This window comes from Haliotis rubra, unplaced genomic scaffold, assembly GCF_003918875.1.
Source record: "Haliotis rubra isolate DU_JTF1 unplaced genomic scaffold, ASM391887v1 Scf91, whole genome shotgun sequence".
Classification (NCBI taxonomy): Eukaryota; Metazoa; Mollusca; class Gastropoda; order Lepetellida; family Haliotidae; genus Haliotis; species Haliotis rubra.
The window spans coordinates 2,365,480-2,393,331 of NW_025767646.1; the positions used below are offsets into that span (position 1 = coordinate 2,365,480).

Genomic DNA, 27,852 nt, shown 5'->3' on the forward strand with positions numbered 1-27,852 from the left:
TGACGGTTCTGCAGAAACAGGAACCATGTCTCAACAAGGTGGGAGGTATGAATGGTTAAATGACTGGTCAGATGAATGATCTTTGCTCATCAAATATATTATGTAATGAGTTTCCACATGGAATATGATGGCAGGCAAATGAGCAAGTAGCTAAAATGAACATGTCCAAGATGTATATCAACAAGAAGACAAAGTCATCAATATCCCCCGCAATGGCAAATCACTCTTCATGAATATGTCTACTAGTTATGGTTATGTCAAATATTTTGGTGTGTATATGGTAAAGTGGAAGAGAGTATTGAAAGGTTTTGAAGGAAAACCAGAAAGGAGCACTACCACCAAACTTAGTTGAAGCCAAACTTGTTGGCATGGAAACACAAACAATATTTTATTCAGAAATCCAAAACTACCAAAAGGCACCAGTTCACCACCAGAACTATCTATGTGAGAAGTTTGGTAAAGAAATATTGAACGGTTTTAAAGTTCTCCTCAGAAAGAGCACCAACACCAATTTCAGTCAAAGTCAAACTTGTTGCCATGGAAATGCAAAAAATATTTTATGTACAAATCCAAAACTACCAAAAGGCACCAGTTCACCACCAGAACTATCTATGTGAGAAGTTTGGTAAAGAAATATTGAGCGGTTTTAAGTTCTGCTTCAGAAAAGAGCACCAACACCAATTTCAGTCAAAGTCAAACTTGTTGCCATGGAAGCATAAAAATATAATAATCAGAAATCCAAAGGCACCAGTTCATTACCAGACCTATCTATGTGCCAATTTTTGGTGAAGAAATATTGAGCGGTTTAAAAGTTCTGCTCCAGAAAAGACAAATGTGCATGGATGCGGACAGGATGAGACGGGGCCGGACGGAGTGCATTTTAATACCCCCATAAAAGCAGCGTTATGGGGATAATTACAGTTTTATGGAATTCAGTTGAAAGGATGAGTAGAGAGAGTTTAGTTTTCACGCCACACTCAGCAATATTCCAACTATATGGTGGTGGTCTATAAAAGTTGAGTCTGGACCAGACAACCCAGTGATCAACAGCATGAGCATCAATCACTCATAATTGGGATACAATGACATGTGTCAACCAAGTAAGCAAGCCTGGCCACCCGATCCGTTAAGTAAGCCTCTTACAACAAGCATGGGTTGCTGAAGATCAAGGTGGGTAGTTATGGTGGATCACGGCAAGTAGCTAAAATGAACATGTCAAGATGTATCTCTCAATTAGTTTTATGGAATTCGGTGAGGAAAGGAAGAGAAATGGTTTAATTGTAACAGATGTACATTGGAATATTGGACTATTGGACTTGAAAAAGAATTTTAAAGGAATTCAGATTTTTCCAGAAATGCATTGGTATTCAGAGGAATTGTTCCAGAATTGTAATTTACAGGGTGAGGAATGAGTGAGTATGGTTTTACACCGTTTTAGCAATATTCCAGCAATATCACAGCTGGGGACACCAAAAATGGGCTTCACACACTGTACCAATGTGGAGAATCGAACCGGATGGCCCGAAAGCTTTAACAACTAGGTTACCCCACCTCCCTGTAATTTACAGGGTGAGAAAAGAAATGCTACATGTGCAAGTGAAAATGACCATCTAAATAAAGTTGAGATCAATAAATTCTTTTAAGAAAATAGGAATTATTCAATTGCATGGAAGATTGTTTTATCAGGTATCAATTTTTTGTACATCACTAAACAGATGCATGAGACACAAAATAACAATTAATTCAACACATAAAGAAACCACTTTTTATCAACATAAGATGCCAACATCCCACAGATGATGGAAGTGTGAGTGTGCTATATCCCAGACAGTTAATTACGGCTTCTCAAGATGCTAAAAGAATAGTTTGGCAATTCAAGAAAGCGTTCATAACATCTGTGAAGGGCACCAAGAACTGAATTGATTCAGCTTAAGTCATTGAGGACAGCCAGTGACCTCTGACCTTGCCAGGCAACGTTGGGACCACCTTTCTCAGTCCACAAACCAGATTTTCAAACAGTGTGTCTGAAAGCACCAAACAGCCCTTGAAGATGACAGCATAAAGTCACGTCAATAGAAAAAGATAGTTTGCATGCAGTGTGCATTAAGCCACAAACAGGCTCCAATCTCCCCACACCAAAATCAATGTGTCTTTTCGATCAGGCTGCTCAAATTTTCATCTGGGGTTTTAAATAAGTGGACAAAGAAAAGGCCGAATTTTGTAGGAGCTGAGTTTGATTTTGGTAGCCAACTTGGTTTTAAGTAGCAGTACCGCATAACGCTTAAGAACCTGTGATCATACAGTTTGTAACCATTTCTGTCTGTCTCTGGTCAGATCAAATGGAAGTGAGCCAGATTTGATTGAATTTGATTCTTTCATTAAGTTGCTAGCCCAGAGTGTAATAAACAGATGCTGAGAGACAGATCTTAACCCTTTCTGATAAGGCAGATATCAGTGTTAGTTTCATCAAATCAGATTTTTCTTCATTAACAAGTACTTTGTGATGTCAATTTGGCTTTCAAGGCCTGGGAAGCTTTCTTCATGAAATAAAACCAGGATATCACCTTAAGGTATGTATAACATATCAGGGTGTGGAGATCAAAAGGGTTAATGTCTAATAATATTGACAAAGAAAGATAGACCTTATAACCATAACAACAGATAATATTGATCACTTAGATAAGCTGGTTAAAGAGATGTTTGATATTCATGTACAAAACTGTTAAGTGTAAAAGCAACCTAAATCCCAGACATGATGGTACACAGGAAGTGCAAGTCAGACATATTGGGTCTGGTTTCTCACCTGCTATAGAGAGACACCTCCCACAAAAGCACAATATTCTTCTGACTCACCTGATACACTGACAGAGCTCTTCCAGGAGAACAATGTTCTGATTCTCACCTGTTTCTATTTTGAGTGACATAATGGGACAACTCTTCCAGGAGAACATTGTTCTTCTTTTCTAATGACCGTTGTGTGTCCTCCAACTGAAAACAATTTGAGTGAGTGAGTGAGTATGGTTTTATGCTGCTTTTAGCCCTTTTACAGCAATATCATGGTGGGGGACAGCAGAAATAGGCTTCACACATTGTACCCATGTGGGGAATCGAACCCGGGTCTTGGGTGTGATGAGCAAATGCTTTAACCTCTAGGCTACCCCACCACCCCTGAAACAATGTGGACACAATAGATATTTGTTCCACAAAAAGACAGAAATCGTCTTCTATACCTACCTTTCGGAAACATAAATTGGGGAGTAAGCTGGGTTGTATAATTCTTGATATTACAAGAGGACAGCAACAGTCACACGTTTCATACATGTGGGAAATTCCCGGTATAGACTTTATATGTGGATGCTTTCAGCTACAAGCTTCACAAATGCCAATTATGGCAGATAAAATTTCCTTGACATGCGTACGGCAAGAATGATTTCAATAATGAAAATCTTTCAACAAAATTCAAACATTAAGTTTTTCTTGGTAATGCCTGTCTCAATTCCGACAACAAAATCTGTATGGTTTCAACATAGTCAGGTCCATATTTAGCCTTTCATACCTGTGGAATCATCTCACCTGACTTGGGTGTTTAAAAGAACAAAATGTGAGTCAATATACCAAATACAGGAAGGGCTTTGGCATTACATTCCAGCCACATCACAAGCATACACACCAAAGTCAAAGTGGCCTGTGCTTCACACATTGTACCAACAGGGGCGGTGGGGTAGCCTAATGGTTTAAGTGTTGGCTCGTCACGCCGAAGACCCGGGTTCGCATCTCCACATGGGTACAATGTGTGAAGCCCATTTCTGGTGTCCCCCGCCGTGATGTTGCTGGAATATTGCTAAAAGCGGCGTAAAACCAAACTCAGTCAGTCAGTCAGACATTGTACCAACAAGAGAATCAAACCTGGAACTTAATCATCAGGCTATCCAATGGCAATTGAGGACTTCTAATGCTTTTGAGTTGGAAACAGAAAATCACAACTTAGTACAATGTGCATACTCTCACACAGAGCAGAGTTTGGGGAAACTCATCAAAATACAAAATATCACACACACTGGTCAAAACATCTAGGGATTGCGAAATGTTTCAAACATCATACACATTTAAAGAAACTCTTCACTGCTGATAAATATTAAAACTCTCCCCTGCCCATCCTTATTAAAAACTCCCTACAGCCACATCCCACAGATTTCCCCAAACCCATATCCTACAGTCCCCCTACAGCCACATCCCACAGATCTCACCAAACCCACTTCCCACAGTCCCCCACATCCCACAGATCTCCCCAAACCCACTTCCCACAGTCTCCCTACAGCCACATCCCACAGATCTCCCCAAACCCACTTCCCACAGTCCCCTACAGCCACATCCCACAGATCTCCCCAAACCCTCTTCCCACAGTCCCCCCACAGCCACATCCCATAGATCTCCCCAAACCCTCTTCCCCACAGTCCCCTACAGCCACATCCCAGTCTCCCCTAAAACCTTCACTTCCCTACAGTCCCTACAGCCACATCCCACAGATCTCCCCAAACCCACTTCCTACAGTCCCCTACAGCCACATCCCACAGATCTCCCCAAACCCACTTCCCACTCTTCAGCCACATCCCACAGTCCCCCACAGCCACATCCCACAGATCTCCCCAGCCACATCCACAGATCCCACAGTCCCCTCCCCACAGCCACATCCCACAGATCTCCGCCACTCCCGGGGCTTTCCTTCTCCCCCCCAGACCCCACTCCCCAGACTCCTTCCACAGACCCCTCCCTCCTTCCCCAGACCCCACTCACAAGACCCTCCTCCTGGATCCTGGGCCACTCCTTTCCTCCACCCCAGTCTGGGCTCACAGGGCCTCCTGGACCCTCCGCGTCCTCCTGGGGCCATGCCCACTGGGCCTGGGCCACTCCTCCGGGCTGTGGGGTCCTGGGGCTCCCTCCACAGACCCTGTGCCACTCTGGGACCCTGGCCACGGGCCACTCCTGGGGCCACTCCTGGATCCTTCCTCCATGCCACAGACCATGCCTCCATGCTCCTGTGGGGATTCCACTGGGATTCCTTCCTCCTGGATTCCTGGACTCCGGGCCACTCCTGGACCCTGTCCTGGGGCCTCCTGGGGCCACTCCTTTCCTTCCTCCTGGGGCCATTCCTTCCGGGCCACTCCTTCCTCCACGGGTCCTGTCCACTGGACCCTGTGCCCGGGCTCACTGGACCCTGTGGACTCCTTGATCCGGACCTGGGACCTCCATGCCTGGGCCTGTCCATCCACTCCGGGATTTTTCCCGGACCCATGCCCCTCCACATGCCACGGGGCCACCCCAGTCCGGGTCCACGGACCCTTGTGATTTTTCCTGTGCCTCCTTTCCTTCCTGGGGCCATTCCGCCTCCTGGGCCCCACTCACGGTTCCGGGATTTTCCTGCGTTCCTTCCACAGACCCTCCCCAGTTCCTCCACAGACCCTGTGCCGGCGTTCGGTCCTGTGGCCCGTTATCCTTCCACGGTCCCGTTCCGTTCGTTCGGTCCGGTCTTTGTTGGATTTTCGGTCCTTTTCGTATTCCGGTCCTTTCTTTCACTCCATGTTTTGGTTGTGGAATCCAGTTCCTTTATTTTGGCGTTCATGGCTGGGGGTGGTCGGTGATTCCATGGGCTCTTTGTGTGGTCGGTCCGGTCTTCCGTGGTGGCCACCATGTCGTGTGTATTTTCGTGTAATAAGTCACTACTTGGTTGGGGTAAATGTGTAATAAGTCACTACTTGGCCAGTGTAAATGTGTAATAAGTCACTACTTGGTTGGTGTAAATGTAATAAGTCACTACTTGGCTACTAAGTCACTACTTGGCCAGTGTAAATGTGTAATAAGTCACTACTTGGCCAGTGTAAATGTGTAATAAGTCACTACTTGGTTGGGGTAAATGTGTAATAAGTCACTACTTGGTTGGTGTAAATGTGTAATAAGTCACTACTTGGCCACTACTTGTGTAAATGTGTAATAAGTCACTACTTGGTTGGTAAATGTGTAATAAGTCACTTACTTGGCGGTGTAAATGTGTAACAAGTCACTACTTGGTTGGTGTAAATGTGTAATAAGTCACTACTTGGCCAGTGTAAATGTGTAATAAGTCACTACTTGGTTGGTGTAAATGTGTAACAAGTCACTACTTGGCCGGGTGTAAATGTAACAAGTCACTACTTGGCCAGTGTAAATGTGTAACAAGTCACTACTTGGCCGGTGTAAATGTGTAACAAGTCACTACTTGGCCAGTGTAAATGTGTAACAAGTCACTACTTGGCCAGTGTAAATGTGTAACAAGTCACTACTTGGTTGGTGTAAATGTGTAACAAGTCACTACTTGGTTGGTGTAAATGTGTAACAAGTCACTACTTGGTTGGGGTAAATGTGTAACAAGTCACTACTTGGCCGGTGTAAATGTGTAACAAGTCACTTCAGTGTAAATGTGTAACAAGTCACTACTTGGCGGTGTAAATGTGTAATAAGTCACTACTTGGCTTGGTGTAAATGTGTAATAAGTCACTACTTGGTTGGTGTAAATGTGTAACAAGTCACTACTTGGCCGGTGTAAATGTAACAAGTAATAAGTGTACTGTGTAATAAGTCACTACTTGGTTGGTGTAAATGTGTAACAAGTCACTACTTGGCCGGTGTAAATGTGTAACAAGTCACTACTTGGCTGGTGTAAATGTGTAACAAGTCACTACTTGGTTGGTGTAAATGTGTAACAAGTCACTACTTGGTTGGGGTAAATGTGTAATAAGTCACTACTTGGTTGGTGTAAATGTGTAATAAGTCACTACTTGGCCGGTGTAAATGTGTAATAAGTCACTACTTGGCCGGTGTAAATGTGTAACAAGTCACTACTTGGTTGGGGTAAATGTGTAACAAGTCACTACTTGGCCAGTGTAAATGTGTAACAAGTCACTACTTGGCGGTGTAAATGTGTAATAAGTCACTACTTGGGCGGTGTAAATGTGTAACAAGTCACTACTTGGTCGGTGTAAATGTGTAACAAGTCACTACTTGGTTGGTGTAAATGTGTAACAAGTCACTACTTGGTTGGGGTAAATGTGTAACAAGTCACTACTTGGTTGGTGTAAATGTGTAACAAGTCACTACTTGGCCAGTGTAAATGTGTAACAAGTCACTACTTGGCCGGTGTAAATGTGTAATAAGTCAATACTTGGAAGGTGTAAATGTGTAATAAGTCATTACTTGGCCGGTGTAAATGTGTAACAAGTCACTACTTGGTTGGTGTAAATGTGTAATAAGTCACTACTTGGTTGGTGTAAATGTGTAATAAGTCACTACTTGGTTGGGGTAAATGTGTAATAAGTCACTACTTGGCCGGTGTAAATGTGTAACAAGTCACTACTTGGCCAGTGTAAATGTGTAACAAGTCAATACTTGGCTTGGGGTAAATGTGTAACAAGTCACTACTTGGTTGGTGTAAATGTGTAACAAGTCACTACTTGGCCAGTGTAAATGTGTAACAAGTCACTACTTGGCCGGTGTAAATGTGTAACAAGTCACTACTTGGTCGGGTGTAAATGTGTAACAAGTCACTACTTGGCGGTGTAAATGTGTAACAAGTCACTACTTGGTTGGTGTAAATGTGTAACAAGTCACTACTTGGCCGGTGTAAATGTGTAACAAGTCACTACTTGGCCGGTGTAAATGTGTAACAAGTCACTACTTGGCCGGTGTAAATGTGTAACAAGTCACTACTTGGCCGGTGTAAATGTGTAACAAGTCACTACTTGGCCAGGTGTAAATGTGTAACAAGTCACTACTTGGCCAGTGTAAATGTGTAACAAGTCACTACTTGGCCGGTGTAAATGTGTAACAAGTCACTACTTGGCCAGTGTAAATGTGTAACAAGTCACTACTTGGCCGGTGTAAATGTGTAATAAGTCACTACTTGGATGGTGTAAATGTGTAACAAGTCATTACTTGGCCGGTGTAAATGTGTAACAAGTCACTACTTGGTTGGTGTAAATGTGTAACAAGTCACTACTTGTTGTTGTAAACTGTAAATGTGTAATAAGTCACTACTTGGTTGGTGTAAATGTGTAACAAGTCACTACTTGGTTGGTGTAAATGTGTAACAAGTCACTACTTGGCCGGTGTAAATGTGTAATAAGTCACTACTTGGTTGGGGTAAATGTGTAATAAGTCACTACTTGGTTGGGTGTAAATGTGTAACAAGTCACTACTTGGTTGGTGTAAATGTGTAACAAGTCACTACTTGGTTGGTGTAAATGTGTAACAAGTCACTACTTGGCCGGTGTAAATGTGTAACAAGTCACTACTTGGCCAGTGTAAATGTGTAACAAGTCACTACTTGGCGGTGTAAATGTGTAACAAGTCACTACTTGGTTGGTGTAAATGTGTAACAAGTCACTACTTGGCTGGTGTAAATGTGTAACAAGTCACTACTTGGTTGGTGTAAATGTGTAACAAGTCACTACTTGGCCGGTGTAAATGTGTAACAAGTCACTACTTGGTTGGTGTAAATGTGTAACAAGTCACTACTTGGCCAGTGTAAATGTGTAACAAGTCACTACTTGGCCGGTGTAAATGTGTAACAAGTCACTACTTGGCCGGTGTAAATGTGTAACAAGTCACTACTTGGCCGGTGTAAATGTGTAACAAGTCACTACTTGGTGGGTAAATGTGTAACAAGTCACTACTTGGCCAGTGTAAATGTGTAACAAGTCACTACTTGGCCGGTGTAAATGTGTAACAAGTCACTACTTGGCCGGTGTAAGTGTGTAACAAGTCACTACTTGGCCGTGGTAAAAGTGTAACAAGTAATAAGACATACATCAGCCGATGCCTTGACCTGCTTGAGCTGTTTTTCAAACTTGGTCTGTAAGACTGCTTCCTCATTCACAATGTCTACCTCCTTCTGCATCAGCTGGGTCTCAGCTGATTTCAGTTTCCTCTCCATCTTCGAAAGTGACTTGATGCTATCAGACTCCATCAACTCCACCTGGGCCTGCGATAGTCAAATGGTCAAATCTGTACCCAGGAATAACACTATGACACTAAAAGTTTGATGAATTGTATTACCGTATTTGCCATATTCAGGTAAATAAATTTGCAGTGAAACAGCCTGGGAGCCATTCAGCAGGTGACACAGTTACTTACAACACTGACAAGACTAATGACATTGATGACATGACAAAAAAGTTCATTGTCTGAGAATGAAATTCCTAAATTGCTAAACTCTGACATCAGCTGTGACCATTGTTGTAATTTGAAAATAGCACATGAAAAGTTTGTTTTAGGATGCTTCATGCTATTTGGTCTCTACACACAAAAATACCTTGTGATAGCAAATGGCAATTAACAAACCATGGACGTATTTCTGTTGTTGATACAGATTTCAACAAAAATAGGAACAACATGAGGAAGTCAGAGAGTTTAATTTGTATGACAATAATGGTTGCAGATTAGTTTCCTTAGAACTTCACACTAAACAATTATTGAAAGGATCATGTTGGGTGATCACTTAGGGCACTGTGCATTAAATGACTGGCAGTACATGTTACCCTGATATGTCAATACGATTGTTATTTCCAGGTTATCTTAAAAGGAAATCACTGAGAAACCATATTGATTAAGGCTTTTAAAAAGTGCTTACCTAATGGAAATACTGCTAGCTATCACTCACCATGTCTAATGACCTATTATTGGAACAGTTCTAGCTTTATCAATGTTTACTAAGTTTACTTGTTCCCACGTGACTCCTGGTATCACGTGTGGTCCTAACAAGCCCACTTTTGATAATTATATACCAGGATGCCTATTATGGAATATACAGTAACATCTAAGAAGCGACTGTTTATCTTGAAAGTTATTGTGTACTACCATGTGCAAAATATTATCCTGTTCATTTGCCAATAAGGAACAATTACATGTATTGTTAGTAATTGTTAGTAAACTTACCTCTGGATTATGGTTGCCTTATTCCTGTGGATTCCACAGATACATACAGAATGGAAATGAAATTTTTAACTAAGTCATAGGTATCCCTAGTCGTATGCTTAAAGAGTTACGCGGTTATCTCCCTTAGGCTAGCTGTGACGTCACAACGTAGTTGTTGAAAACCTCTCATGATTTTTCTGAAGAAAACTGACATCTTCTGCATCTCCTCGTGGGGAGGTCGGGTGGGCACTAGATCCAATAATCCAACGGTAAGTTTACTAACAATTACTAACAATACATGTAATTGTTCCTAATTATAGGCGTAAACATTCCCTCTGGATTATGGTTGCCAGAATCTCACATAAGGAAGGAGGGTTTATACAGATGATGAATACAGCAATACCACTAAGTCTATGACATAACAATTAGGGTAACTATGACTTAAGTGATGAAATGTAATATACATATGGATTACCTAGATCATTCCCTGGATATTTCAGTATTTAATTACCTAAAGGGAAAGATCATCCTTGTGAGGGAGAAGTATCTGGTGTTTGGAGAAGACTGTGACGTCACTTCTGGTCCCAGACGTCATATCCGGTTCTGTAATAGTCTATTGACTGATTCTCATTTTAACCGGTTTCTGTGACGTCACTTCCTGTTTGATTACGTCACTTCCGGTTCATTGACGTCACTTCCGGTTCATTGACGTCACTTCCGGTTCGTGACGTCACTTCCGGTTTGTGATTTCAAGTCTTCTTGTGGATTATTTAACTGGAGTAATAAATTGCAGCGGATATAATAATTCCAATTACTGGTGATAAACATTATTAGATACGGTTCTTCAAAGATCCTCATCCTTCCGTTTACTGTTAACCTGTTTCCTCCCTCACAGTCCAAAGACAGTGAACCACTGCTGAGTTTGGATATATATAAATATGCACCCCCCCCCCCACTCTTTTTCCCCTTCAAGGGAAAAAACAAGAGGAGGAGAGGCGCTGTCCGTAGGCTCTCTAAGGATGGAATGAGTTTCGCAAAAGCAAATTGGTGTGGGGATTAGAGATCTTCCACCGGCATGCAGCAACAATCTGATCTACTGAAATGGACCCCCAAGCTGCAAGTGACGACGTCCAGGCCCTGGTCTCATGCAGGGAAAACTATTCTTCACTAAGTTGGGGTCAAAATCCTGGTAAACAAGAAATTATTGTCTTCCTAAGCCAAGACGATATAATATTCAATCAAGAACTCCAAATCAACAATTGTCTTGCATGAGATAATAAAACAAAACAAAGCACAAAACAAACAAACAGCAGCAACTATGTCTGATATTGAGAGCATGCTGGATATACCTTCTCAGAGCTCGAATAGGGCATAGGAGTCTAGTTCTGTCTGATCTAGAGGCAGAGGTAGGGAATACTTGAATCTGGTATACTCTGTGGCTGAGAGACCGCCAGCAGAAGCCTGATTCTTGGCAAGAACAAACTGGTTAAGTTCTACATGACAGCCATCTAGAGCCTCCTGTAAAGGTGATTGACTAAAGTCTATGGCCAAAAATTCTGGAGCTGGAAGCTGTAGCAATGTAGCAATGACAAGTAGAAAACCCACCTTTTATGGAGAAGAAATAAAAATAAATTTCCTACATAGGTTTGGAAGACTTCTGGAGAGACTACAGAATTAAACATAAAGCCAACTTGGGGAAGATTGTAGGACTAGGAGCTGAAAATAATAATAATAATAAATAAATAAATTCTTAACTGGAATGAACTAATCGGCTTGTAGAGCAAGCTGTTAGAACCACTGCTAGTCCTTGTATATCTCAAACAGAAGCGATTGCTGATCTGTAGTCCACCATAGTACTGTGTTTCAGTGTCTTAACGTCACTGAGAAAAAGTAGAAATCCACTAAGAATCGTTGAGATAGACCTGAATCTGAATTCCCATCAACATAAAACATTGTAGGAGCGATATCATAACAATGAAAAATATCCAGAAATTGTTGAAACAATTTCCTCATTGGATTGTTCTGGAAGATTCGTATCTCCAGTCAAGAGGTGAGATGGTACTATAGCTGCCGAATGGTCTAACACAATCACTCGAGTGTGATTGGCATCGAAAACTGCCTGAAAAAAACGACATCCAAAAAGGAGTGGGCAAGCATCCTTCGTGGGCTGACATGACCACCATGGAATCTTGATGAATTGCCATATAATCCTCAAAACCTGGGTGAGGAAGCTACCCGATTCCCAAGACAAGGCAACTGCCGTATGAAAAGATATCGATCTAGTATGCACAGTCGAAAACCTAAAACTCCCTAGGACTAGGAGTAACGTGACGTAAATAAGAACGAAATTTTTGGATAATTTCGAGGATAGGTGTGAGAAATCCCTATCAATTTGAAGCACTGGCGAGGAAAAAACAACCCCATCCTATCCAGGTTGACATTGGCTTGTCTATCCATACCCCTAGCCAAGGATGCTAAGCCTTCGTATTTGCAATATCATGACTGAATTGTCCAGCCACTTGTACAGTGAACACAGACATGAAAGCACGGAATAATTTCCCACATGGTGCATAAAACGCTTACAGCGCATCTCCAATGGCGCGTCATATTTTTCAAAGAACGTACCTTCATAGAAAAAGATATTACAATTCAACGAGCCGTTGATTAAACCCATGATTAAACTCATGTCCCCCCGTAACACTCTAAAACCTAACAACACGATGCTTACGGCGTCCATTTACAATGTATTAGCTCTCTGCCAATCAGCGTCATTCATTCCGCAGTAAATACTATTTATCAGCCAATGCAAAAAATTCGTTATATTTTAGCTTACACAATGTCTAAGCTGGTTCCCAAGCTGGTTTCCGCTCCCTTTATACCAAGAACTTGCGCCACCTTTTATGATATTGCGATAAGCGAGATGAGGCCCAGCGTAACACATGGTCGCAAAGCATGGCAGAAGTTGGTAGACCAAACGGAAGATGCCATTAGCGTGTTTAGGGAGATGAGGGTGATGAAAAAGTAAACTAACGACGGAATACACCTTCCAAGATCCGTCAGAAGCAGAGGGATAATAGGCACTTGTTAGAACAATAAATGTGCCCTATAACACGCCTTTTCCAGGTACAAGGCACATGCTCAAGGTGTTGACATGTTACCTTTTATTAACCCTGAAAACCCATGCTGCCAAGAGGTGCGAGAAAATTGAATAGCCACATGAATTATCCCACCAGGTACCCATGTACCCTGCTTGGTTATATTGAGGCAATTTGAATAAACTCACTTGCCTGTATTCAGTGACTGGATATCAGTCTTGTTTCCAACCTAACGGTATATCGCCCGTGCCTCCCATTGAGCTCTCAGCTGACAGTGCATTCTGGCAAGAAAATGCACGTGTCATCCCCTTATCTGATTCATTCACCCGGTCGTCACCTGGTCCGACTCGTGCTACCTGAACAGCTGTAACCTCGTGGGACAGCAGATTGATTTGAACCGTGGCCTCGAATATAGCCGTGGTGTTTCTAATTCAGTAATAGTAATAATAATAATATTACTGAAGGTTATATATCGCGAAATCCAACCACAAGTGGATGCTCAAGCGCTACAAGTGAGGTTGAGTTAATAGTACAATGAAAGAGATGCGTTGAAAGATGTGATCTGAACGCAATAAAACATGGAAACAGTTTATAGCGAGGAACAGTCTATTCCACAGCAATGGCGCGCAACCACTGAAAGAACACTCGCAATAAGAGGCCAAGGCAGTCTGTAAGAAGGAATACTAAATAAGAATTGCTTCCAAATCGTAGTTGTCTGGGTGGTTGAAACGGGTTAGCCATTCACTTATATGATAGATATTTTGGTGCCATGCCATTTAGACTCTTGTATGTGATACAGAGTACCTTAAACAACTGTACCGGGTTGTTTGGAAGCCGTGGCCGTAGGTAGATTCCAATGGAACGGATGAAAAACCGAAGTAGTAGACGAAGTAATAGGACCAGATGACGAAAATGTATATCATTGTTTACCACGCCAAGTGGAACAGATTGTTGAGTGGAGACGAGATCGACAACTACCTAGCTCAGAGTTGTCGTAGGCTCAAGTGACATATGCGAAGGAGTCATGGATATGTTTTGTGAGTAAACGTCAGTTTGGAACTTCCATCAAGACATCAATGTTGATTGTTTAATAACAACAAACAAAACAAATAAGACATGTCAGGTATTTAAGCAGTACCGAGCAGTCAAAAAAACAACAAAAACAAAAAAACAAACCAGTCATTGGATAGAACCCAAGTTAGATTATCTGAACTAAGGGCCCAGTAGCTGTTCGTCAACAATGACGCAAGCTTCTAAATCCACTGCCTATTTGAGATAATTGTGTGTTAAAAAAACGCAGGTTATCTGCGTCATGACAAACACTGCTGACACCCTTATATCTCTCTCCCTGAAGGTAGATATCTACCGAGAGTTGAGAAGTGAGAATTTCCAAATGCCGTTTACAAGTGATGAATGGGGAAGAAATGTCTTGGGAGGTCCCTCTACTTAACATAAAGGGCGACTAATAGAAACAGGTGGTCAGGCTCGCTGACTTGGTTAGCACAATAAGTCATCGTATCCCAATTGTGTAGATCGATGCTCATGTTGTTGAACATAAGCTTGATTGTCTGGTCCCGACTCGATTAATTACAGACCGCCGCCATAAAGATGGAATATTGCTGAGTGAAGCGAAAAACTTAACTAGCTCACTCTGTGGTTGATACTCGACTACCCACATATAAACTAAAGAGTACCTTACTGCCTAAACTATGGCTCTTGCTGGCGTCATACGAGTTACTATGGCCGACGATTCCGTGGATGGCACTCGGACACATTCGGCTTGCAACTCCGACCGCACCATGCGGTAATAAACGATTGCCTGCCAAGCGGACTTATTATCAGTAGGTCAAACGCAAGCGGTTGAACCCCCGGGACTAACGGCAGGACCTCATGCGGCTTGTGCCATGGGCATAAGCTACCGTCGGTCGACCTTGTCGACCTAGACGGTGTCAATCTGAGCCGAGATATATCCCGTTATGCCATGCCACCGATCCGCCGATCTACCCGTGGCTACGGGAGACGGCAGCTGGTGTACAGCCGTGAAGCCCGTGTCTCCCGTAGCCGGTACGGTTGACTGGGACGATCCCATACGAGGATCAGCCCCGTTATGCTCGCGCTGTTCCAGACCACCCCTGGCTTACGGGGGATGGCAGCTGATGAACAGCCGTGAAGCCCGTGTCTCCCGTAGCTGGTACGGTTGACTGGGACGATCCCATACGTGTGGGCCGCAAGCGGTCCACAGGATCAGCCCCGTTACGCTCGCGCGGCTCCAATCCGCCTGCGCGGGAAAGGTTGGCCGGCCGAGAGGGCTTTTATGGGTTGTTACCGTTGCCGGTTGAAACCCAGGGACTGAAGGCAGGGCCCGTGCGGCTTGCGCCATGGGCAAATCCTGCCTAATGTCGAACCGTCGACATAGTCCCTCCCGCTCGAAACCTTGGCTTCTCCCCCGTGGGGATTGCTCATCAGCTTCAGTTCGCGGGTGATACTACGGCTTTCCCGAGTAGAGCACCACAACGACCTATGGGTATAGACTCTAGACCGTTGGCCCTGGACGTGGTCTTTCGAGTCTGTACGGCACACGGCCGACAGGCTTCAGCCTGATCACACTGCCTCTGCAGATTAATTTTTAGCCTCTTTTTTATCGAATTTGCAAAGAATAGATATATAGACGAATGAATGTACCCGTAAGGGATGAAATAATGCCGAATATTGTCCATTAATCCAATCAGATTACAAAACAATTCTTGACACAATGAAAATCGGTTATAAAAAGAGTAGGGAGGACCCGGGGGGCAGGAGGCAATTAGAAATGGGGATACAATTTGGCCATGAATTTTTTGAGATTGCAGACACGTGCTTGAGACAATATGATTTTTGGCGGGAAAATTAGATGAAAATCAAGCAATATGCACAAAATATAGAATGCGATTGTCAGAAACATCAACCAATGCGACACTACTGACCAGGAGTCTTGAAGTTGTTGAAAATTTGAAGAAAAGTTAAAAAACACTTCCACACTGTAAACACGTCTTCTGTGTTGTCCATACAGAAAAATCATGAGAGGTTTTCAACAACTACGTTGTGACGTCACAGCTAGCCTAAGGGAGATAACTGCGTAACTCTTTAAGCATACCACTAGGGATAGCTATGACTTAGTTAAAAATTTCATTTCCATTCTGTATGTATCTGTGGAATCCACAGGAATAAGGCAACCATAATCCAGAAGGAATGTTTACGCCTATAATTTCATCAAATATTTGCAATATCATCTACTTTGACAATGACCACATGTAAACAATGTCGTGTCGAAGTTCAAGGGAGATAATATCACTTTAAGTTATCCCTGGTTTGATACAACTGAAGAATAACTTGGCAAACATCTACTGACTTATATGGCACATAAATAACTACAGCTTGTTCAGCTTGACCCGATCAAGTGAATACTAATGCATTACGTGACCGTGTCACAACTGGTTGAGTAGTATACACAATGGGGCTACAAGGTCCCCCCCCCCGGCTCAATTTAAAAATCCCTAGCCCCATTGTTATACTGAGGTGCAAATGATTGACTGTTATTGACTTTTAAGTGAGCATGGGGTCATTCGGTCGTAATTAAGTCTTAATTAATCTAATGAAGTCATCGAGAGTGTTCCCAATGCCCTTTTGCTATAGCGTAACCATCTGCCGAGATGCATGCAAAATTTCACGAAAATCGGTCAAATAGTTTAGGAAATAATCACTTTTTAGTGAGCATGGGGTCGGTCTGGCGAAAGGCTAACAATCCAACGTGTTGTCGTACTTGTTATATATTATCGAGGCGAGAGGAGTTTTTAGCCGAATGAAAGGCAGGTCTCGGAAGTCGTCACCTAGCTACCATCTCTTTGAGATGGTTTCTTTGAGCGAACGCCGTGCACAAGTATAAGTGTGTGTGTCTCTTGGCTCGGCTATGATGATGATGCACGGCCGTCTGACTAGCGAGGCTACAGATGTCTGAAAATGAATGAAACGCATCTCTCGGCAGTTTCCTACCCGGATAGTCGTCTCGGTATAACCGAGCAAGCGCTGTGGGCGAGTCGCAGTGTGTGGCTCGGCTCGGCTTGTACAGCTTGCTGTAGAGCTGGCTGGCTGTTGGCTACTTTATGTAATGATAGTTTTGGACCAGATTCCTAAATTTGTTACGATCCATTGCTCCTGCAGGAGTAAAAATATGGTTAGAATGATGGTGGGTCGTCTCTCTCTATCCACAGTGGTACAGCTTAGATCGATAAGTAGCTTTCATTGTAAGTGCTATCAGCGTCCTCCGGGGTGTAATGGTTACAGAGCTGGGCACACTATTCTGAGGTCCAGCGTTCGAATCACACTTTCAGCAGAAACTTTTGTGACTTAGATGCCCTACTCAGACTGTATAGTCACCACGGCTCTGATGTTAAAATTAAAAGGGGGTGTTTGTGAGAGATGAATTTAAGCTTTGAAATTGATTGCTGATAACACGAGAAAATACAACTCTGACATATTGTGTCTCTAGCCACATAGCATACCACAACCTAATAGAACACACAAATAATCATGAGAATTATCATACAGTGGGCACTCTAAAAGGGATTGTGTCGTGAGGTACGATCATCAACTCCTCTCTGACGAATGCTCTCAGCGGTCCGTCTTTCAAGTAGTACAAGTTTTTTATGTTGACAAAGTCTATGTTGTATTCGTTTTCATGGACCATATCGGATCGGTGGCGCGTTTTCTGCAGTTTCTGCGTGCGATCGTAGCCATTTCTTTTTAAGTGTTTTTTAATATTACTTCAAAATACATGTATTGTCCTTAGTGGCCAAGTCCATGACGAGCATGCCCATGTCCTGCACATTGAAATCGAGTTTGATCGTAGGCTGTTTGAGAACCATTTTCGTTAAGCAAGCGTAACCTACGGTTAGTCCGGCGATATGCATCGTTGACGAATGTTTTTCCTTCGGACGACATCGTGTGTATATAAATATATATATATATTGCAGGTTTATTTCTAATTGTGTCGTCTGCTGTTGTGGCGGTGGTGGTTGTTGCTTGTTATTATTATATAGCAGCATAACGACGACCACGCTTAATCCCGGCAACAATCCACGGAGTGTAATGGGTGTTATTATTTTTGTGGTGCTTGGCTAAACCACCTTTTCTACCAGCAGCGACTTTTTCAGGATTCTTGGTGGTGGTGACTAGTCGTATCGGTGTCGTTGCTTCCTCCTCCGTCGGAGTTTCCTCCTCCTGTGGCGCATCCATGTTGTATATTATTATCATTATTATTTTTTTCTTCTTTAAATTGACAATGCTTTGCCGTGATGATTGCCGCGGTCATCGGAGCTAAAACATGCCGTATCTGTAGTACAGCACGCAGCTGACGGCGCTGAAAGCGTGGTCGATGAACAGATCTTTCATGAGATCTTCCCACAGGTAAAGTCGACGTTCTGGCAGAATGGGAAGGAAGTACTACGCCGGGCGTAGACTTGCGTTATGACAGACCCTATGGTTTTCGTCATTTCGCGCCGAGTCTGGCTTCGTATCTCGTGTACAGCTTGTCGATTTCTTCGGCTGGCATTTTGTGAATTTTATTGGGAGTGTGGTCGCCCCCACCCAAGTATTGTTTGGCTTTGCCGCTGTCTGCGCGCGGCACCAGTCTCTCTCGCTTGTCGTTTTTATTTATATTATCATCATCCAACATTTGTTTGAGCAGTTGTCGCACACCATCTTATTATGTAACAAACGATTTTTTAAGTCTAATAAAATATCATGCGATGTACGCAAAACACAGCGAGATGAAAGTCAAGTTGCACACAACGATAGTTTCGAACATCGTTTTTGCTTGAGTAATGCTAGAATTTGCTTGAATTTTGCTAGAATTTTGCTTAAAGCTAGCAGACTTTATACGCCACGGGTTGGTCATTTTTCAACAGGAGTTTGGTGTGTTTCGTTTCGGCGAGCTGTTTTTTTCACTCGCTCTTGTTCTTGTTTGGTCGGGATAACGTCATTTTCTCGCAAGCAGTCCTCGAACGAATCCCTGTCCTTGCAGTGAAACAGGGCGACCCATCGCGTCTGTTCCCGTAAATCTTTCAGCACCGAGTTGAATTTCTGCGTCAAAACCCAAACGCTGTGTTTCGTGTGTCGGCCCGAGAAGGCCAGGTACAACAGCACGTTTAGTTTTTTAACCATCTCCTTGTTGGCGCTGCAGTCGTCTAGGATAAACAGGGTCGATTCTCCTTTCAGCTTGTCATGGCAAGCGCGCAACCAGTCCTGCAGACGAATTCCAGCATCGATTTTGTGCACGTCCGGGTCCGTCACAGTCTCTCACCTACGGTCTCTCCATGTACGTCTTGTTCACCCGTAAAGTGGGGCAGCGAATGACGATGTGGTCGAACACGTCATGATAGGTATGAATGCCATCTTGCCGCATCCCGTCTGACTGCACAGGATGGCGCAGTGGGGATCGCAAGGTAAGTCAATAAATGGCTTGCACGAATCTTCCATTGTCTATATTGAGTTGCGCGTCCATAATCACGTACAAATATAAATTTACCTTGCCGGCCGGATTTTGAGCTTTTGGGGCGATTTGGATGGTGATCCCCTCGCTGCCGTTGTCGATGCGACATTCGCTGCCATGTAGTCTGTCGTCGTCCGTGGATCGCATGTCTAGCCACAGCGCGTAATGTTTATCCAGGTAACCATCAATCCTCATGTAGGATAAACTCGTTGACTTCTGGCGAGTGTCGCTTGATGGTCGGTAGTTTTCTTATCTCGTCCCACTGCTGGTAAGCTCGCATGCCTTGGCTGAACAGCTGGTTGGGAACGCCCTCGACGGTCACTTCAACTTTCGTGATCTCGGGATTCCAAGTGAGTTCGCTGTCTCTTCGAAACGGCTCGTATTCCGCCACGGGAGTGATCAAGATGCCTTTCATCGATAGAGCCGGCACGTTCAGGTTGATGTTCCACAACGTGTCGCTCTTGTCCTTGACGATCGTCCGGTGCCGCAGCACGCGATCGTACAGGATGGACAGCTTTCCTGAGTACTGGGTGCGAATCTGCCGGGCCAGTTCGGAGCTCGTGACCATGTCGAATTCCAGAGAGATGTTGTCAACGACGTAGCTGGCCCCGGTGCCGTCCAGTGTGAATATTACTTTGCTGTAGCCGTTGAACGTGAGTTCGTATTCCAACCGGTCACCCAGCGCGGCCCTGTAAAACGGCATGTGGCCCTCGAGCAGCTCGAAGTCGAGTGGTATGCAAAACCGGTTCCCGTATGCCTTGGTGATGGCTTTGTCCCCTGCCTCTATCCCATCTAGCTTGTCTTGCGTGAAAGCTCATCCCACATGCATGTCGTTCGCACGGCAGAACGAATTTGCACGGCCCAACAAATTCCTTGATACAACATGTCAGCGCGTTCCTTCTCGATTCTCCAGAGGTCCGTGTAACAGTAAAACACGTCACTGTCGTCGATGCTCAGCACCTCGTTCCCGCGTATTTTGATGGTGGTTTTCTTGACAATGGCACGACCCAGGTTGTGCACGATCTTGCGTTTGTCGTTCGTGGACTCCAAAGTGATGTGCAAAGCCAGTCGAGCTGTGCCGGGGACGATGACATCGTTCGTGGCCAGGTTGGGGAATCGAACCAGCAGCGTTTGGTTTTGATCAATCGTGCTCGGATTGTTGGTGATGGTCACCGACTGACGCATGGCTTTAACACCCAGGGGTTCTCTCGATCTTTGGAAAGGATCTAGCTTTCGTCCGTATTGCTACATTGTTTATATTGAAACTATGTATATTATAAGTTTAATATAACAAAAATGGCTGATGATATTCCCACGGAAGATTTCGACGTACACCAGCTGAACGACCATGATGCAGCAGCCATGGACACCTTGTTCATGGGGGACACCGTGGGCAACAAGCTTTTAACGCAGGCTGTAGATGAGTATTACGATGCTTTAAAGCTCGATAAAAATTACGCCGAAACGTTGGGACGCTGCGATTGAAAGCTCATCCGAGGTCGATCTCATGAACAAACACACGAGAAAAACTCTCGCCCTGTCGACGCTAGCCAGTCACCGTGGCGGTAGTCAAATGATCCGCGACGAACTAAACCTGCGAGATTACGGCGGCGCACGACCCAAACAACTTCCGCGAAGGTCGTCCAAGATCTGCAAAACGTAAGGACCAAACTTGGTGGTGCCAGCGCTGCCGATCTGAGAGAAATGCCCAAGGGTGCCAAAGAAGCGTCGGACGAAATCGATAAAATATTGGTCACGTACTGGAACGAACCCTTGCCCGGTTTCGAATTTCCTCTTAGGGAACTTCGAGGTCGAGATGAAGCCTTGAAAAACTAGTGCGGAGAACTCGTGAACAACATGGGTAAACTGAATGAAATCGACGAGCACATCGCTCGCGAGAAAAGAAACCTCAGGATTGTGGATGACGACGACGCGATGATAAACATCATCGAGAAAAGATTGCACTACCTGGAAGACGAGAGACGGACCAGATTGGAAGCCGCTTCCTCCAACCGGGAAGCCCTACGATCACAAATCAGTCGCGTGCGCGAAACCATCAACCAAGTCTTGAACGAGGACACCACATTGGCCAACAGGATCCGAATTCTGTTCCGGGAACAAGGAATCACCATCGCCAGTGTTCTCACGGCTTTGGGCTTCATCATATCGACTCTGGTCGTATCACTGACGGGCGGTGGTGGTACACCACCAACACCAACAAGCCCATCATCAGGCGACGACGTCAGAGACTGGATAAAAAAACATTTGAAATCTCTCGGCGAAGCCCTGGCTAAACTGGCATCTTGGGCAGCATCGTTTCCTGGTTGTTAGGCTTCTTGTCGAAAACCGTCACGTGGCACGGTCAAAACCTGTGGGCTTTCATCGTCGCCGTGGTGGGTCTGGTGTAAGTCGCGGCTAAGGAATTTTTAACCAAATGAGGCACAGACCGATCGCGATCCCCCTGACCACCAGCGCCGTTTTGCAATTGACGTGCTGCTGATTGTTTGCCTGCACATGCTGAGGCAGCTGCTGCTGTTGTTGGCGTGGTGGTGCTACTTCTACTTCCGGTGTCGGTGCCACGATGCCCGTTTCATACTGCAACACGACTCGACTCGTGTTATTGACATCCTTTTGACACTTTTGATCGGCGATGACGATTTCGTTGTTGTAGCCCACCACTCTGTCCATCCTCATTCGCATGTCGCTCGGAGCCATGTACAGTCTCGGGCCGAACACGTGGTTGACTTTCAACCGGGTTTATTCTAGCGCTTTTTGATAGCTGTTTCTGCGCGTCGTAAGCTGTCCCTTCACGACCCACGATGCTGGAACGCATTTGCGTCTGAGCACCCAGCACGGCCCACACGTACGTACGTTCGAATCGAATCGTTCAATCTGACAACACCAGCAAGAGTACACCCTTTCGAAGTGTCCAGCATGAACATTTTCCAATCATCCGCAGGTCCTGCTCGAACCTCCAAACGCGGTAATCCTTGCTGTTGTTGAAAGACATGTAATCGTCTTGATGTAATGATACGACTTGTAACCCCAATCTTTCACTAGCTGTTTGCTGGCTTCCACGAGAGACATGTTGTGAATGATGGGAATGCCCAAACCGTGGTTCGGACCCGGCAAACACTAATCATCTGATCTAGTTCTAATTCATCGCAAACGCCGCTCGCATGCGCTATCATCGATCGTATGATTGTTTATGGCATTCCATGCCTTGTCTTGCGGAATCGGGGCACTGATTTCTTTCAGGATACGTCTGATCTGGTAGTACACGTGAAATGAGAATACAGACCGACTCAGCGCATCACGACAAGTGTCGTTCAACGTCACGCCGCACCGAGTGGTTGCGCACCACACGGCGAAATTGAATTGATTCTGCCACAACTGCATCGGGTTGATAAACCAAGTGTGTACCGTTTTCACATTCGTGACTGAAAACCCGTTATTTGTAAACACGTCGATGAACCGAACTATGAAATGTAAACCATCCTTTGCATCGACCACAAGACTCGCTTGCGTGAGATTGGTAGCACTTTTAGAAGAAAACACTCCCGGTTTGTACATATTTGAATTGTTATATAGTATACATATCTACTTTTTCAATATGTACATGACGCTTCCGGGAATCATGAGTGGCGAGTCCGAACTGTTTATAAATAAAGCGTGGGGTAGCCTAGTGGTTAAAGCGTTGCTCAACTGTTTATACAATGTGTTAAGCCCATTTCGGTGTCCCCGCCGTGATACCTGGAAATAAAAAGCGGCGAAAACTAAACTCAGGCTCAGTTTATAAATAACGCCAAATATTGCACTACTGCGTGTGCACGCTCAAAGAAGAAATCTTCAAACCCATGGGAGCCGAACTCAAAATAAACGACTCTAACAGCACGGTCATGTTAGCCATCAACGGAAAAAACACTTTGAGTCGGCTGTTGGCTAAAACGGTCGGGTTGACGTCAAACAACATACCACCGAAAACCACCGAGACCGGCACAAAATTACCCGACCTCGTTCTGTATCGCGAACTGTGCATTCATCTCGATCAGCTGAGCACGACCGACAACATTCAAGGCGAACGACCTTCCACACTGCTGAGAGCTGTGCCGGTGAAAACGAAAAGTACAACGACGGCAGAACCGAATTGTTTTCGTCGCGGCATTACAAGAAATTAATCCGAGGCAACATCACGGAATTGAAAATATCGGTTTTAGACGTTAAACATGATCCCATAAGTATAGGATATCTCAGCGCGACGCTGCACATACGACAATGATGAAGTCTCATGGTCCAGGAACACACGTTAGAAAATGCGCCAACATAGCGATCTCCGACCTCGGGGACACGCATGGATTCGACGGCAAACTGTATGCCTTGCAACTGAAAAACAGCATTTACAAACGCGTCGATTTGCCACCCTCTACTGCCGCTGGTGGTGGTGGCCACGACCTAGGCGATTTCTTCGATACTGAAGGAGCGGCCAACAACACCCGGTACGACCTGATATGCAATGACGAGGACAAATGGACGATAACCCCAGCCTTCCGCGGCAGGGTGATCCACCTGGACGACGTCGAGACCACGGCCATCTCCAGAAACACGCAGTCTCATCTTCAACGACGACAACAAATGGGTATTAGTGCCATCCCAAATCGACTGGAATCTCAACATCACCCTCGACTCTCCCCACGTTTTCACAGACAACAAAGATCACTACCTGATGAAAGTCATGAACAACGGAACGCTGCTTGTGGCTTTACGTCCCTACACAAAGACGCAGCGTGAATGTCAGCACGTTGAGGCAAAGAGTAGCCCACATGCTGTCTAGCAAACCCGGGACGCAAAACGTGGGATTGCAGATGGTGTCGGAATTCGACAGTAACAAGCTGTAACTACGGAAACATATAAGAGACTTTTGTTTTGATGAATATGACCAAAGATTAGACAGCCTAAATAGTCAAACAACACACACACCTTGTAGTCCCACCATACCTTTTACACCTTGGTCCTGCACACTCACACCTTAAACGAAATCTAGCTCAATACTAGGCCAACATATGAACCAGTGACCCACCTGGAGAGCTTTGATTGTGTCCATGTAGCCTTGTTCTCGATGTTGGAGGTCAGCACTGACACTGTCGTCTGCTCCTGTGGACTCCAGCTGATGGATGCTGGCACAGTAAGCTTCACTGGCTTTCCCACACACCTAGAACACATCATATGTCACTTGAAAACTTGTCATTCCTATGTCTGTTTTTACGTCTGCTCCAGTCGTGTGACACTTTTGAAAGATCATAGTCCAACAAATATCATTTGAACCCAAATGATATAGTGCCACCCCACCACTGTCAAAATAAATACCACCTCTATAAACAACCCTTAATATTTGTCCTAATCAACCCATCCTGAATGTGCAGAAATTGAATTCAGAATGCTATTTGGGGTGTTTCTTTGAATGGCAGGTCAAACACTACATCATGAATATACTAGGCTACTTTTGAGGTGTTTTGAATCTGTTCACAAATTGACAGAGAGAGAGAAAAAAATCTATTCTTTTAGTGCTAACTTTATTATTTGTATCAGAGAAGGATGTAGATTAATTTCTTTAAAACAAACATTGGCAAAATAGAATGACTTCTTTGAGTGGCATTTGGAAGCTGGTATGAGTGAGTGAGTGAGTTAATCTTTAACGTCACATCGGCAATATCTCAGCCATATCGTGATGAAGGAAGCTGGTACAACTTATTATGGACAGACAATAAAAAAGTTGTCTATCCATAAAAAATTGGTCCTGTTCAGAATAGAATAGACAAAACACATTCAATTCACATGGTCGACTTCTGAATTTGTCACATCATTACCTGAGGAAACATTGTGGCAAAGAAAGACTGACATCTATTAACATTTAAAAAATATTTGTACAGGGCTTATCCATAATCCATAATTTGTGACATAAAGGTTATCATCATCAGAAACATATTAGGCAACATCATCCAGTTTTTATTATATCGTCTGGCTCCAGCTCTATCAAACAGAAATGTCCAGCTACATTATCAGCACACAGATACTTGCCAGGCTGCCTGCATATACCAACACGATTGTTTTCTCAGAGAACAATTTTACACTCATCAGGGAAGATGACTCTATTTCAGTATTTACAGTTTGATACCTCTGTCCTTTCAGACATGCCACACAATTTCCTGAATCCTGATTTTCTTTCTGACCACTAGCTTGTGATTTTTGTTGTCAATGTCAATAATTTTCTCCTAATACAACCCAAACTCGGTGGCTTTTAAATTCTGCAGCAATATTATCTAAACACGAAAGTATGTCATTTATTACTGTTTTTAAAAGTTGCTGTGTTCTATTCCCAAGTCCTTCTCAATTTCAGAACAATTTTGTCCATCTTGGTATTTGTCTATGACTTTCTTTTCTGACTTTGGCAGAGTGAGTCACTTGTAATTTGTTGCTGGAAGGACCCTTGGAAAGTAGTGATGTAGACGACAACAAATTGATGACAATTAGATGACGATGTAATTATTGAGCAGTGTCAATCTTATTACTGAGCATTGAAATGACAACATCATCGCCATTCCAAATTGTCTGTAATCATATGGTCACTCACTGTTTCTGAATGTTTATCTTAATAAACATTTATCTTAATAAACATTTTCCATGTGAAAATAAGTAAATTGATAAACTAATGCTGACTATTCCAGGAGTTATCACTTGTGTAATATGAAGATCTCCGATGATACTCTTTTCCTGATCACTGACACTCATCGTCTTGATGTCAGAACAAAATTCTGTGCTAACCTACCTTTTTACTTAAATACAGTCAGGCCCCGTTAGTCTGGACCCTGATAATCTGATTCCCACGATATCTGAACGGTACTTAGCTGTAACCAATCTTGTTTACTATGTAAACTCATTGACTGTTGATTCATTAATCCAGAGCTTCACTCTCCGGATCCGGACGTTAATAAGCGGTAACGGATTAGCTAATTACACTTGGTTTTGCATCATTAATCTGGCAGTACATCAAAAAGGTTTGGATAATCCCCTTACCTCATGAGCACCATTGATTAGCACTGATCATCATCAGTAAACTTCAATGGTAATTGATAAGCGAGGTGACACTTCTGAGTTGAACATGTCGTTAGTTTGTGATTTTAATCAATTAATAGGTCTCACTTGTGCAAACACAACTGGCACCATCAATATTAAGCCATTTGTCATCGCCAAATCCCAGATGTTTTGGAAGAGACTTTAACCCAGAAATGTATGTTCGCTATCGGTTCAGCAACAAAACATGGATGACATCAGACATGTTTTGTGACTGGCTGAGATCTTTTGACAGACAGATGCAATCACATGGTCGACACGTGATCTTACTTTGTGACAACGCTACCAAGTGTGCCAATGTCAATTGACCAGTGTGAAATTTCATTTTCTGCCTCCCTACACCACTGTCATTGGCGATTTCTTTAAACCCAGTGAGTTTCTGACTTTTGATTGTTATACAAACTGTAATAAAGTCATTTGATAAGGTATCTTCCCATAAGACAGACCTCCCAAAAGACAGACCGCTTAAAACAACACATTTTGTGGTTGGTTGCATAAGGCTTAATGAAGCTGTACCCTTGATAATAATGGTATGTGCCCACATAAAAGAGACAACATTAGGTATTAACTATAGTCTTATCAATTCATGTTATGAATTATGATTTTTAAATTAAGACATATTGCATCAACAGTCAACACATATGTACATCAACATCTATGTGTCAGATCACATTTACTTGTGAATATTATCAAAAACAATAATTTATATATACATGTACCTATCAAACATATGAGACCAAGCACCATATTATTTTACATCACATGTCAGGTAAGAGCACAGATAACACTTATTAGAAAGTCACTTGAACATCATCAGTTTCTCCTGTTCACCTTGCTCTTGGCATACAGGTAGCCATCTAGAAGGGTGATCATATTAGCTGAAACAAGTGATGGATTGCAAAAAACTTTGAATGTGTTTGACCAGTATTGTAAAGAATGGAAACATAGTGTGAATTTAGATGTCTGTGATGAACTTCACTTTTTATTATACTATCCAGCACTTAATGCCCTCAGAAATCAATTTCTTCCCCAATATTTCTGTAAACATTGTGCTATTGAAAAATTTGTTTATCTTATGAAATGTGATTATTCACCACATAACTCTAAAGTATCTGTATCAATATGCTGTATGTACTGTGTCACTATAAGTGTTTTATT

General features: G+C 43.5%; 2 protein-coding genes across 2 annotated transcripts in view; both read right to left on the reverse strand.

Annotated features, from left to right (window-relative positions):
• Positions 1–4,600: 4,600 nt before the first annotated feature.
• LOC124264128 (translation initiation factor IF-2-like) lies at positions 4,601–5,380 on the reverse strand. The gene has a single exon (XM_046698848.1). It carries the CDS (start codon positions 5,378–5,380, stop codon positions 4,601–4,603), a length of 780 nt encoding a protein of 259 aa, XP_046554804.1.
• A 3,417-nt stretch (positions 5,381–8,797) lies between these two features.
• The window catches only part of LOC124264129, a 44,686-nt gene continuing 25,631 nt past the window's right edge, over positions 8,798–27,852 (reverse strand). The window contains exons 13-14 of the mRNA XM_046698849.1: positions 24,644–24,775; positions 8,798–9,013 (exon numbers count right to left, since the gene is read on the reverse strand). Of these exons, the coding sequence (XP_046554805.1) occupies positions 8,798–9,013; positions 24,644–24,775 (348 nt within the window). The remainder of the gene's footprint in view (positions 9,014–24,643; positions 24,776–27,852) is intronic.